Source organism: Onychomys torridus, chromosome 13, assembly GCF_903995425.1.
Source record: "Onychomys torridus chromosome 13, mOncTor1.1, whole genome shotgun sequence".
Classification (NCBI taxonomy): Eukaryota; Metazoa; Chordata; class Mammalia; order Rodentia; family Cricetidae; genus Onychomys; species Onychomys torridus.
The window spans coordinates 69,138,726-69,153,811 of record NC_050455.1 but is presented as its reverse complement, the minus strand read 5'-3'; the positions used below and the strand labels follow the sequence as shown (position 1 = coordinate 69,153,811).

The 15,086-nt window shown below is 39.5% G+C and overlaps 1 protein-coding gene across 5 annotated transcripts in view; it reads left to right on the top strand.

Annotated features, from left to right (window-relative positions):
• Positions 1–15,086, top strand: part of Atp9b (ATPase phospholipid transporting 9B (putative)) — a 230,947-nt gene that overhangs the window by 88,756 nt on the left and 127,105 nt on the right. For all 5 annotated transcript variants that reach the window (XM_036204413.1, XM_036204417.1, XM_036204414.1 and 2 more), the window contains exon 10: positions 14,582–14,657. In XM_036204413.1, coding sequence (XP_036060306.1) covers positions 14,582–14,657 — 76 coding nt within the window. The remainder of the gene's footprint in view (positions 1–14,581; positions 14,658–15,086) is intronic.

Sequence of the window (15,086 nt, the reverse complement as noted above, 5' to 3'; positions counted from 1 at the left end):
TTGTAGATCTCAAGGTTAAAGAGTCAGAGTAATTTGGTGAGAACCTTGGAGGGTGAGTTTGTCATTGTGGGTGGAGATGCTGGAGTGGATATGAAGTAGTCCTCTTGGGGGAAGCTGCTCTAGAACCTTCAGCTTAGGGAAGAAATGGTGCTGTCAGGGAGTTTACAAGGCTGCTTCAGATTTCCTGTCACCATAGGATGGTTATGGCCACCAACTTAATGCTCACAGACCTCCACAATACCTGCCCCTGATGAGAGTGAGTAGAGTCCATTCTTTTACTGCATGGGTAGACTTGGCCTTTACAGTTCCTCCATTTCTCTCTCCTGGAGTGGGGTAAAGTCCAAAATAGCAGAGTCTGTGCCAGGCTAGTTTTGTGGATCAGGGGAGCAAAAATGTCACCCTGGGACACTGATGTTAGAGAGGCTTTGCTCTCAGAAGAGAAGCCCCCCCCCCCTCACCCCCCAGATAGGATCACATGTCCTCTGTATGGATTTGGTGAGGGTAGCTCTCTAATCACCAAGGGTCGTTTGAAAAATATCAGAGGTGACTATTTGGGACACTTGTGAGGCAAAGGCGGCCTCCTTGAAGGCGTGGTGTGTCTAGGAAGCAGAGTGAGGAAGGGGACAATACCAGAGCAGGCAGGAGAGTCAGCCCCACTCCAACAGCATGGAGTGATTATGTCTCATAGATGATGTGCTGAGGAGGTGCCTTGTGTGAACTGAAAACAGATGCCAGTTCCCCTCATGAGGTGGAATCCCTTCTGTATGTCTGGTTCAACACATTGTTATGAGCAGAAAGAACCTGGGTACTGCACATAAGAGAAGAGATGGGAAGATAGTGGGAAGCAACTCATTTCATTTCATACAAATCCTCCAAAACCTACCAAGAACAACCCCAAGGCAGAGGGACACTGAGCACCTCTCACTCCTGTCATTGAGATGTCAGGGTAGAAATGCACATGCACTCACGTGGCCTGTCTGTCCTTCCTGTGCTAGGAACTGTAAAAACCCACAAGGTTCCTCAGGCATTCTTGGCAGTTACACTACACCCAGTCAAGTCATAAAGGATCTCTTACAACCAAATGTATACAGTAGGGTGTAATTCAGGCCATTGTATATATATTTTTAAATGGAATCCTATGTATTTATTTATAACCACAGTATAGATTTAGATATAAATAAGAATTAGACTACCACAATAGCTCCAGGCATTTGGAATCTAAATTTAGAAACCTCTTAATAACTTGTGGTAAAATGTAAATGATCCATCGTCCAAATACAAGGCAAGGGTGGTCAGACCAAGCAGTAAGATCCCAATATGTGGTGTCTATAAGAATCATGTTAGAACACTTACAGTTTAAAATTAAGAAGATGAAAATAGGCCTTAGGTCATGCTAAGTAAAACTGAAAGTTGCTTATAGCAGTATCACAAGAAGTTGGTTTCAGAGAACAATGAGGAAAAGGTTAATTTATTATCAGGAAATACAAGCGTAAGTATTTATATATCCTATAACAGCTTTGAAATGCATGAAGTCGACTCTTAGGACTATAGGAGAAATAGCCAGATTCTTAATGGTAGTTGGAAATTTCAAGGCCTTCTTAATAATTAATGAATAGGTCTAAAAACATCTGTAGGAACATAATAGCCTTGAAGATTATCTTTGCAGTTGATTGAACTAACAGTTATAGAAGATATCATTCAGTAGTAGAATGTAAAATATATTTTTGAGTATGTGGGGAATTTATCAAAATCGTTCTAACAAATCTTAGTATATTTTTTTAAAAATTTCATTCATATTTTCTTTAACCACAATACAGTTAAATTAGAAAGAAAGAAATATTTCTTGGATATTGTGAAATTTTTAATAATAATAATACATCTTAAATAGCTTATAAATTAAAGAATTGATTAAGAAAGGAATTAAAAATTGTTCTAGTATTGGCAGAAAACATTTATAATCCTGAACTATCTCAAGAGTTTTTCACTGTGACCCAAAATCTAGAATTGTTATGAAAAGTTGATACATATGGATAAATGAAAATACAAATTTGCATATCAGAAATAATCATAAGCAGTGTCAAAAGTCATATGAATTATGAGAAAATATGTGTAGCTTACATTGTGGTCATACGGTAACCTGCATTAGGAAAGTACCCTTAGAAATTGACCCAGAAAGGAATGGTTTTCTTACACATTACATAACGGGTGAAACTTCCAGACATCATTTTCAGTGATTCTGCTTGTAAGATGTAACTAGAGTAATTGGATTTGTAGAAAGTGAAATGGTAGGAGCTGGGGCCTTGGGAGTAACACAGAGATGATGTTTTATAGGGACAGAATTTCAGTTTTATAAAATAAGATGGTTAGTGGTAAAGGTGTTTAATGCTCTGCTGATAAGCTTGTTTTTAGATCAGCAGGTTTTATATATTCTGTATTTTCCTCATTTTAAAAAAGTGTTTGAGAATTCTCAAGAGAGGAACTTCAAATGGCTGAAAGACATTTAAGGAATTGTTCAACATCTCTAATTATCTGGGAAATGCAAATCAAAATGACTCTGAGATATCACCTTACACCTGTCAGAGTGGCTAAGATAAAAACACAGAAGACAGCTAATACTGTAGAGGATGTGGAGCAAGGGGAACTCTCCTCCACTGCTGGTGGGAATGCAAGCTTGTACAGCCACTTTGGAAATCAATATGGTACTTCCTTAGAAAATTGGGAATCCATCTCCCCCAAGACCCAGCTGTAGCACTCTTGGGCATATACCCAAGGAATGCTCAATCATACCACAAGGGCATTTGCTCAGCTATGTTCATATCAGCATTGTTTGTAATAGCCAGAACCTGGAAACAACCTAGATGCCCTTCAACTGAAGAATGCATAAAGAATATAGTACATATACACAATGGAGTACTACTCAGCAGAGAAAAACAATGACATCATGAGGTTTGCAGGCAAATGGATGGATCTAGAAAAAATCATCCTGAGTGAGGTAACCCAGACTCAGAAGGACAAACATGGTATGTACTCACTCATAGGAGGATACTAGATGTAAAACAAAGATGACTAGACTGCTACACAACTCCAGGGAGGCTACCTAGGAAACGAGACCCTAGGAAAGACACAGGGATCACCCAATGACAGAGAAATGGATGAGATCTACATGAACAACCTGGACGACAGTGGGAGTAATGAAGGACAAGGTTTGAGGGAAAGAAAGCTTAGGGGAGCAGGAGATCCCAGCTGGATCAAGAACAGAAAGGGAGAACAAGGAATAACAGACCATGATAAATGAAGACCACATGAGAACAGGAGTGCTCAAAAGGTCCCCAGAAACCCACAATGATACATCCTCTGTATACTGCTGGCAATGGTCAAGAGAAAGCCTGATCTGACCTAGTCTGGTGATCAGATGGCCAAACACCCTACCAGTCGAGCTGGAAATCTCATCAATAACTGATGGAAGTGGATACAGAGATCCTCAGCCAGGCCCCAGGTAGAGCTCCAGGTGTCCCATTGTCGAGAAGAAGGAGGGACTGTAAGAGCGTGAATTATTGAGCCCAAGATTGGAAAAAACACAGGGACAAATAGCCAAACGAATGGAAGCACATGAATTATGAACCAAAGGCTGTGGAGCCCCCAGCTGGATCAGGCCCTCTGGATAAGTGAGACAATTGAAAAGCTTGATCTGTTTGGGAGGCACCCAGGCTGTGGGACCTGGACCTGTCCTTAGTGCATGAGCTGGCTTTTGGAACCTTGGGCTTACACAGGGACACTTTGCTCAGCCTGGAAGGAGGAGACTGGACCTGCCTGTACTGAATCCACCAGGTTGAGCTGAATCCCCAGGGGAGTCTTGGCGCTGGAGGAGATGGTAATGGAAGGGGAGGGGCTGGGGGGAGATGGGGGCGGGGATGGGAGGGGGGAGGACAGGGGAACCCATGGCGGATGTGTAAAATTAAAACACAAATAAAATAATAATAATAATAATAATAATAATAATAATAATAATAATAAATTTTTAAAAAATAAAATAAAATAAAAAAGTGTTTGAAAAACCAAAGCACCAAAGGATGCAGTGCAGACCAGAGTTTTAGCTGGAAGAACAAGCACAGATTGGAAGGAAATGGCAACAGTGCTCAGCAGTTGCAGTGCTTCTCCGTGTGGAGAAGAAGAGGGATACCAGCGGTTGTGTCTGCAAGAGCGTCTCTCCTGCGGAGGCTCATGCAGCTGCTGTGTTCTGTGTGGGTCCTCAGATTGCTGCTTGTGCATTTCAATGTGAACTCTGCAGAGAGGCCTGCTCCTAGCAGGACTGTGGGTGTCCGTCAGCAGGCATCAAAAGCTCTCTCCCACTTTAAAACTCACTTCTCATTCAGAGTCCCTTACTTTTTCTGATTGGATCTTTCCTCCTGGGTTTTTGTGTTTGTTTGTTTGTTTGTTTGTTTGTTTTGGTCTTCTGATTATTTATGATGTCCAGAAGGATTGTCAAAGTTCCATTATTTCCATAAGGCCTTTGGGCAAGCTTTCCAAGATCTGAAGTCAGAATTTGCCTTCTCCCCACCCAGATTCCCATAACAGATCACATCTCTTGCAGTTACTACATCTGACCATGTTTGCCTCTGTCAGAATTGTTGATCTCAGACTGTGTCCACTGTCTCATTAGCCTTTCAAGGCTGGCTTTAGGTGTCACTGTGAGGCCTTTGGCATGGTGCATGCATGTGGATTTGATGAACTTGCTTTCTGGCTGTGAGATCAAGGTGGTAAGGAGTGGAAGAGCAGGCACAGTGTTTGGCTTTGTGGTGGGTGCCGTTTTTGTTTTTGTTTGAGTGCACTGTGGCTCTCATGTGCTCATGTGTTTGGAGACTTGTCCACAGCTGGTAGCTCTACTTTGGGAGGTTGTAACCTGAGGCCTAATTGGCAGAAATAGATGTCATTGGGCTATTGGGCCAGAATGTGTGGGTTATAGCCTGCCCAGCTCCAGCCCTAGTCTCTCAGTGTTTTTGCTGCCCATGCCTTGTTACCAGGTCCCTCATGTTCCTGCTACCGTACCTTCCCCTGTCGTAGATTGTTCTCATCCAAATCATGAGCCCCATTTAGTCTCACTGTGCATTTACTTCTTAGCAGGGGTTTATCCACAGTAAGAGGAAAAATAACGTGAGAAATCTGTGGAGTCTGCTTAAATGGCAAGGAATTTAACAAGGGATAAAACTCACTACAACACAGGAGATTATCATAGGATCCTGGAACGCCGAGCTGTGGTCCGTACTGTTCTGCCTGGTCCGTCTCAGGATCCAAAAACAATGAGGAAGAGAGAGCCCCACATACGTGCATCCCAGGGATGTACTTCAAGGGCATAGGCTTCTCCCTCCTTCGCCCTCTCTCTAGGTCATAGCTAGAAGAGCTACCCACTGTAGAAAAGCGACAAGTACAGTCCTCTTTAAAGGTCATGATAGTGCTGCTATTGTCCGGAAACTTTATATTGAGAGAAGCTTGGCAAACACTCTTCACCTTCCTTCTCAGTCTCGATAGAGAAGATATTATGGACACTGGGTCATCCCTGTTTATATAGTTATCCCACAGGACACCTAAATTCAGGACTGTATAGTATTTTTATCAAACTTAAACACACACCCATAGGGGTTTTGTTTTGTTTTGTTTTTTGTTTTGTTTGTTTGAGTTTAGTTTTATAGACAGAGACTCTGTGTAGCTATGGCTGACCTGGAACTTCCAGAGATCCACCTGCTCCTGCCTCCTGAGTGCTGGGATTAAAGTCATGTGCCCCCACACTGGACCTTTCCCATGTACTTTTAATTACTTCTAGATAACTTATAATAATTAGTTCTGTATAAATGCTGTGTGATAGCTGTTCTGTTGTGTTAGTCTGGGAATTAGAATAAGAAAGAAAAGTCTAACATGTTCAGTACAGACATACCAATTGCAGGACCAACTATACAGGTGAGACAATTGAATAAAACTAGAGACTGCTACAGAGACTGAAGATGTGTTATATAGTAGCAGGCCGTAGCAAGGTGTCCTCATACATCTCTCTTTTGCATGGACTCACCATAATATATGCAGGGCATGGGAAATCCAAGTTTTACTAAATAGAACTTCCTAGATTACATTTTTCTTGAAGATTCTTCATCTGCTGGGTTTAATCCACATCTACAGAGGCCAAGAATATAGTGTCAACTTTATGTGTCATGGTGTACATTCACATTTGGAACCAGGTTTCCTGTTTCCCAGCCACCTATTGAATTAATGACAATGTCTTGTTCGTACTGACCTCCTCCATCTCTCTCAGTTGAGCATTTTCTGTATCCTCTTCAAGCCTACTCTACTTAAAAGCTTGTACTTTTTAATTTCCATAGTTTTCATGTACTGACATAGCCTGCTACATTTTAAAAATTAGATCAGGGAAGCTGCAGTGTGTTAGCAACACATAACTTCCTTGGTGGTCCATATTGCATGCATCTATGTTGTTTACACATTTTCATACACACACACACACACACACACACACACACAGAGAGAGAGAGAGAAAGAGAGAGAGAGAGAGAGAGTGAGTGAGTGAGTCAACCTGATACAAGCAAGAATCATCTGAGAAGAGAGACCCCTATCCTTTTGGCCTGGGCATTTTCTAGATTGATAATTGATGTTGAAGGGCGTAGGCAACTGTGTACAGTGCAGATGGTACTGGGTTGTCTTAGAAGCAGGCTAAGCAAGCCACGAGGAACAAGTGACAAGCAGCATTTCTCCATGACCTCTGATTTGGTTTCTGCCTGTGAGTTCCTACCCTGTTTGAGTCACTGCCTTAGCTTCGTCTAAGGGATTGCAATCAGAAAGTGTTAGCCAAGTAAACTCTTCCCCAAGTTACTTTTGGCAGTGTGCTTTTTATTGCAGCAATAGAAACCCTAAGAAGGTGTCCCCGAGTTCATAGGCTGGAAACGTGATCCTCACCACAACAGTGTTGGGACATGGGACCTTTGAGAAGTGATTAGGTCACTATGCCTCCTGATACATGATTGGTACTAATCGTAGAAATGATATCGTTGTCATAGGAGTGGGTTCTTGATCAAAAGATGAGTTCAGCTGTCTTCCTTCCTCCCCATTATATACATTGTGACCTAGCCACTTGAAGCTTCCTGGCATATTATATGCAGCCCAAAGGGCCTTTGATAGGATAAAAAGGTAGAATATAGAAATAATAGGATAAAAAGGTAGATTATTGAATCTATTTTGAAAAGAAAAAAAAAGAGGATATATATATAAGATAAAAGGTAGATTATTGAATCTACTCTGAAAAAAATAGAAATGATAGGATAGAAAGACATATTATTGAATCTACTCTTTAAAAAATATAGAAATGATAAGATAAAAGGGTAGATTATTGAACCTACTCTGAAAAAAAAGATATAGAAATGATGGATAAAGGGTAGATTATTGAAATCTACTCTGAAAAGAAAAGAGAGAATATGGATAAGATAAAAAGATAGATTATTGAATCTACTTTTTAAATGCAACTACTAGTTTTAAATATTTTACATTGGATTTTTTTGTATGTTGTATACAAATTATATATATTAATACAAATTTGAGATTGATTTTCTTAGAAAATACTGTGCATATATTTCTAATCTTGTTCAAGGTATTGTACCTATACAGTTCATTTAATAATGTAATACAGATTGCTAGTCCTTAAAAGTTATTATTACCAAGTAATTAGAATATAAAGAAATGAAAGTTCATAGTCATTACAACCAAACTTGTAGTCATGTTAGGTATGTTTTCAAGATCAAACATATATTTTAGATAAACAGGTCATCTTCAAACACTTTAGAGATCAACAAAATATGACATTTAAGATGTTTTAATAACATAGATGGTTTTTTGTTTTTGTTTTTGTTTTTGTTTTTTTAATGACAATGAGACATGTCTGCTCCTGGCAGCACCAATCTTCAGAGAAAATGATAGTCATCGAAGAAACTTTTTATGGAGTTTACTTTGTTTGTGGCAAGTTAGCCAGTGGGCAAGAAAATGTCCTTGCCTCGACTGCTGACAGTGTACTGTCCAAATGGACAAGCAGGACACGAAAGAAAGAGCTGCCAATCCTTGCCAAGACGAGGTAGGAAGGCCCTTTGGAAAATCCTTCTTCACAGATGCGTCTAGTCTGTCAGATATGCCAGGCCTGTAGGCTGAAGGTGGATGCCCCAACATTACAGAGGAACCTTGTATGACTGTCCAAGCAGCCATCTGTTTCTGTCATTTCTCACATTTTTTGGAAGTCACTTGCTTATACTTCCTGATTACTCAAGTATTATTTCCTTCTTGAGTCTCTGAGGGAGTTGAAGACTAGATGGTTTTAGTTACAGTTTTCCTTGTTAACAAATTCAGTAAAGAAACTCACTAAAGAGGTGTAAAGTGTATAAGTTTGAAACACATCAAAAGATAGTATTCAGTTGTTAATACAAGTTAGGATAGAAAATGAATTAGGAACAACATTGTGAACTCACCAAAATAGGATAGATAATGGAGTATTTTCTCTGAATCTGCCAAATGTTAATGGACTGGACATTGTTAATGTAATTCTTGACTGTATATGTTGTATATACTTATTGTATATAGTTTTTCTTATATTAATTATAACCTTCATTTATTATTTTAGACAAAAAAGGGGAAATGTGGTAATATATTGTGTACTCTAATAAAGTTTACCTGAGGATCAGAGGATAGAACAAGCCACTAGATTAAACATTGAGGCCAGACAGTGGTGGCACACACTTTTAATCCCAGCACTTGAGATCTCATGCTTTTGCTTGGGAAGCACACACGCCTTTAATCCCAGGAAGTGATATGGCAGGGCAGAGAAAACTATATAAGGTATGAGGAGATAGGAACTAAAGGCTCTTTTTGGCTGAGGCCTTTCAGGTGAGGACTCTGAAGTTTTTAGTCTGAAGATTCTTGGAAACAGGACCGGCTAGGATTAAAGGTGTGTGCCACACCTGCCTGTCCTCTATGTCTAATCTAGTGGCTGGCTTGGTCCTCTGGTCCTCAGGTAAGTTTATTAGGGTGCACACTATATCACCACAGGTCTTACCCTGGTCTATACTTTCAGCCTCCAGAACCATGAACCACAGTTGTCCTTCCATTATTTATCCGTTCCTAGTCTGTGGGATTCTGTTAGCAGCAGCAGAAGACAGACCAAGACATGTAGATCTGAGCAGCATTCTTCCCTCTGATGTGATTTATAGTGTCTTCTCTTGTCAGGGGTCTGGCTTTGGTGAATGCCACTCTTCCTCAGTGTACTTTCCAATATTTTCAGGAACATAGATCAGAAAACATGTAGATTCTTCAAAATGTTTGTTCTTTCCACTGTTGCTGCATAAAGTTGGGTTTTGAGAGAATCTCTGCAAACACACACATACATATACATGTGTACACACACACACACACACACACACACACACACACTCACATATACATGTACATAAACACCCCACACACATACATGTAGACACACAGACATGCACATATTCAGCACATATTCATGTAGACACACAGACACAAACACACATGCCTAGGTGAGTGAGAAGGGGAATGGAAGAATGGGTGCAGTCCCAGGTCTAGAAGAGGTCCGTGTGCACCTGCTCTGTTCTTATTCAGTGTGAGGTCGATAGAGGAGGAAGCTTCCTATATGAGGGCCATTCCTATCCCTAAACACAACAAAACTCCTGTTTGAGAGTTTTACATTGTGTCTACGTTTCTGCTCCTTTAGAGAGTTACCACTACCAGAGCCATCTAAAGCGCTAGCATCTAAGCCTTGTGTGAGTGTTAGAATCAAGCAAAGAAGCAAGCACTTTGGGAGATGTGAGGGCACTGTGGACTGACACTCCACAGCTGGAGCTTCATGTCAGAGGGATGTGGCGGGCATGGGAGCATCCTCTACTAGAACAGACTTGCAAGTGGTGCATGCTGTGCATGCTGTGGATACTGATGGTGGATTCCAAGGGAGACCCAAACATGCAGAAAAGCTCTGCATGCACTAGGCGTGCCTGTATTTCGCGTGGCCTAAGGCCGTGTCTAAGGAGTACCCTTCAGGTAAATGGCCTTGTTGTACCCACATTTGACGTTTTTAGCCACTTTGTTTTTCTCATTTTAAATATATCAATCTAGAATTTTAGATTATTGTAATGTGAAAATATTTTGTGTGCATTTTTCAAATACAAAGAAAGAAAAAGACATTGAATATCTTTGCAATTAGAAATTGAAATTCAATTTAACTATAGAAATGTATCAGTTGAACATTGTTAAAAAGTGGTATTCTTGGAAACTCTTTTAGTACAGTATAAAGGAGCAGCTATCCCCGTTGGTGGCCAGTTTAGAGACTGGAGCACATCACTCTGAGGTTGCTGTGGTAGCAGGTGCATTGTGCATTTTGTTGTCCCTGGTGACTTTTAACACAGTCATCATGTTGTGAGTGAGTCTGTGTGTGCCACCCTCCTACAGCATGGGCAACCTGGATGTACAGTGTTGGACTGGAAGTGGTTTCTACCTTTCTTCCAGATGCTAACCTCTCCTTTTGTTTAAGACATAAGCCTTCCCTTGGAAAGCTGGGATTAAATGTGGGCTAATACTTTTCGTTATCCTCTACCAACATCTCTCATATGCTCCTGCTGTGCATTTTCTGCCTTAGTTTCTTGTATATGCCACAACACACCCAACTTTTGTTAGTCCTCTTCCTGTTAGAACTCTGGTCTTTGTGAGTAGAGCTGCCCTGTCTATCACACAAGGCCAATGTTGAGGGACTAGCCTGGAACTGGAACATTTGGTATTCTTCCCCTCAAAGTACATTCTTTTTTTCAAACTACATAATTCTAAGGGAAGAGAAACCAAAAGTGAAAGTGATTTAGAAATTATTTTCCATCATCCCAATCTTTATTACTTCTGCATGAGATTGGTAAAGAACTTTAGAGTGATTTTTGTGATATGTATTTGATATATTTAATGCTTAGAAACTGTCACTCCCATGACAGAATTGAAGGAAAACCATGAAGAATGAGTGTTCTTTCAGATTTTATTAGAAATAGATAAAATAGGGCAGTCGGTTAATGGGAAAACCAGCATACATTTCTAAAATTAAGTTGTGCAGAAGTTTATCTGTGGTTCAGACGGTTTTACAAGACTGTCATGTGCTTCCATCTGTCTCTGAGAGCTTGACATAAAGGGGAGATGTTATGCCAAACGGTCAATACTTGTGAACAATTATTGACACTTTTTTGAAGGAAGCCTTAGGGAGAGGTTTTAATTGTGTTGTTAATTTGCTTTTTTTTTAATAACCCTGCCTGGCTGTGTATTTTTGCTATATAGACCAGGCCCTCCTACCTCAGACTTTTGGAGTTCGTTTACCTGTGTTTCCTGATGGCTGGAATTCAGGTTGCCATTGTGCCACCAGAGAGAGTTTTAAAGGAATGAAATGAATTTCATTGTGCTCAAGGGGTAAATAAAGGATTGGTAAAGGGAAGCTTGTGTGCACTTCTCCTTGGGTGTGTCTTTAGAGCTTGCTTTGCAGACCTAGCTCAGTTACCACACACAAAAGACAGCCCTGTTCCTTCTCTTGATGCACTGCATGCTCCACCCACTCATGGCCTTATGTAGGATAGCTTAGCTTAGCGGTTGTCACGCCCTTGTGTGTGCTGTCAAGTCTGTGGACTCATGACGTCTATGGAACGTAGAGAGTTCCTCTTTATCTTTCAGTTATTAATGTATTGGATAAGTTTATGTTCTTGTTCTGTGTGTGGAGGGCAAAAGTTAACCCTATAGTTGTTTAGTTATGGTCCTTAGGTGACAAATAAAGATATAAATTGTTATGATAAAATAGGAACATGTAGTTAGGGAGTAATTTTATAAAATAGTAAATGTGCAGATTAAAAAGTATCTAGTTTTGTATTCCATTGCTGAAACTCTTAGACCAATATAGAATTGAAGGGTATACCATATTGGCTGTATATGGTAAATACAACAAAGAGCATCAGAATTTATCTCTTCAACAGTATTTATCAGAACTAAACTCTGTTCAAAAGTTGTCATTTCAGTTCAGCCATAATGTCAAATAAAAAGCAATGTGGTCCATCAAGATGACCTGGGTTTTCTAAATGTTGACTCTTTTGTTTTATTAAACTATAAAAATAAAGGGAAAACTTAATTTTCCTTAGCTAACCATTATCTGTTTACCTTGAAGAGTGATTTCAGTTCTGAACTGGAGAAGAAAAGGCAGTGTATTCTTGGCATTGTCAATAGAAGACATTGTTGGAAAATATGAAGCAGATTACTTCAGTGTCTCTGTGTTTTGATACTAATGATGATGTGGGAGGTCCTATGCAGGTCCTAATTCAGTAAATAGTTTGTCACCCTTATTATATCAAAGTCAAGTGATTAAAGCATAAGCATGCTTTATCTGTCATCCTTAAATAAATACTAATATAGTTATTTGACTCTTAAGTTTTTCCCCATGCAGACATGAACATTTGTATTTTGTTGAAATAAACATCAGCTTTTCCACATAAAGAGGTATTAGCTGGTCTAGGGATGTTGATCTGTGGTAGAGTAGATCCTCTGCATGTGTGAAGCCTTGTGTTTGATTCCTGTATTTGTGAGTAGTGTAAACAGGACATAAATTAAACTTTGTTCTGTGTTTTAGAAGAGTTCTTTTTGAAGCATCAGTGCTCCCCACCCCCAGCCCCTAATGAGGATACACATATTTTTAAAGCATACCTATGTTTTAAAAACTTACTGTTATGACAGCCTGCACAGTCACAAAACCCAAAACCTAGGGCATGACTAGGTGCTGTCTTCTCTGGGTACTGTAGAGGAATGCAGGGATCATACAGTTCTCAGACACAGCCTGAACTCAGTTGAAGGAAGCAGTAGGTTTCATAATTACTGGTTTTGCTGTCAAATGAATATAAGGCACCTATAGGACAAACAAAACCTTTTATTTTATAAATGTTGGCAGTATTGGAAATATTTTGAAGTAGTAATATGAGTTTAGGTTCTGTGCCTTAAATGTAAATCAGAGAATTGTGTACCAAATATATTCGATAGCTAGCAAGATGGCTGAAAAGGGTACCATTTGAAGATGGCCTGATACATTAATGGAAAAGACACACCCATTGGTAAAAACTTTCTTCTACCCACATTTGATTTCTTTGTTATTTTGGAATGTATCTTGATAGCAAATTATTAAGTTATAATAAAGATCTTGTGGAAGTTACTGTTTTTAAGGAGTAATTCTAACAATTGAGATAATGTGAGATGTTTTTGCCATGTGCAGATATTGAGTTCTGTAGCTGAAAGTTTTCCTGTGTCCTGCCTGGTCTGCAGCTTCTCAGACCCAAATAAACACAAAGGCTTACATTAATTTCTAATTATATGACCTAATGGCTCAGGCTTCTCGCTAGTTAGCTCATACATCTTAAGTTAACCCATTTTTATAAATCTATATATTTATAAATCTATGGATTGTGGCTTACTAGTACCTTTACATCTTGCTTCTCCTGATGGTGGCTAGCAGTGTCTTCCCTTTCTCTTTCTCCTTTCTCTCTCTCTAGTTAGAATGTCCCACCTAACCTTATTCTGCCTCACCATTGGCCAAACTGCTTTATTTATCAACCAATTAGAGCAACACATATTCACAGCATACAGAACGATATCACCCATTAGAGGTCATCCACTGTGGTGTGTATTTTCTTCAGAGAATCACAATCAGGTGCAGATCTTTGGGCTTTTGTGATCCTGGACTCTAACAAGGCTCCCATAATCACAATATAGACCGTGGCTTTACATTAAGATGAAATCCTCACCTTGTGTATTTTATCTCTGGATGTCAGCATGAAACATGTAAATATGAAAATAAACTCTATGTACCACAATATTGTGGCATTGCTATTTGGGTACATTTGATGTTCACATATATAATTGGCAACAAAATGCTTGTATTTGGAGGCTGCTTATTGAAAAATATCTAACATCATATTTTAAAAGGGAGATTTAGGAAAAGTGATCTCTTTCTCCTGTGTGTGTTACTAATAGTCACAGAAGCATTTTTTGCTATTCATGAGCATATTTATATTTTAAAGACTACCCCTTGTCCTTGAGAAAAAAGAATAGGGAGAGGAAATTCTGCCATGTTTATGAAACACAGGAAAATTCTACCATGTTTGTTTATGGTTATGTCTGTGCTAATATTAGCTTTTTAACTTTCTAGGAAAAGTGCATCTAAGTTTAGGAGTGTTGCTTACACCATGTGTTTAAAAAGTATTTTAGCTTATTCTCTACAAATAATTAGCATACGAGGAGTGCACCTATGAAAATTTAAAATTATTATAAATGTAAGCATCAAAAGTATTTGTGAATGAATCAATCAAATCGTAATTTCAAGATTTTATATTCTCCCTTGAAACTTGTATTTGTGATTAGTCGGGTACAGAAGATGGGCACGTTTCTTTTCTAACACTGTAGAGGCCTGAAATGTGAATAGAACATTGCTAATTTTCTAGCTTTGTTTTGTTTTTTTCTCCCTGAACAGGAAGACAGTGATCCTCCCATTCATGAAAGTCTCAGTATAGAAAACACATTGTGGGCAAGCACCATTGTTGCATCAGGTAAGGGAGAAATGTCTGCATGTCTCACAGACAGAGGATGTTAGTCCTGTCTAGGTATTCTAAACCAGCTTTCTTAAACTTCCTGTGGTATTTAGAGAATGTTGGTTGAGAAGCCATGAGATAGTCTTGAGAGTCTGTGTCGAAGCCTGGGCTACTATTCCCCCATGGCAGAACAAGGCCAGAAGTATGAGAGTGTTGGTACAGCCATTGTGGTGGAGCAGGGCCATTTTTCTATGTTTGACATATGTTTCTTAATATATACTAGTGTGCTTTGATGAGTGGGGTCACAGGAGGCCTGGGAGACTAGAAGTAATTTTTGTTTGTTCTTACCCACTTTTTGTCTAGCTGACTAAACCTAGAAAAGACTTGCTGGGGTAATGTAGGAGAGGAAAGGATTAGATAAAGTCATACAGGCCAGAAGAGATAGTA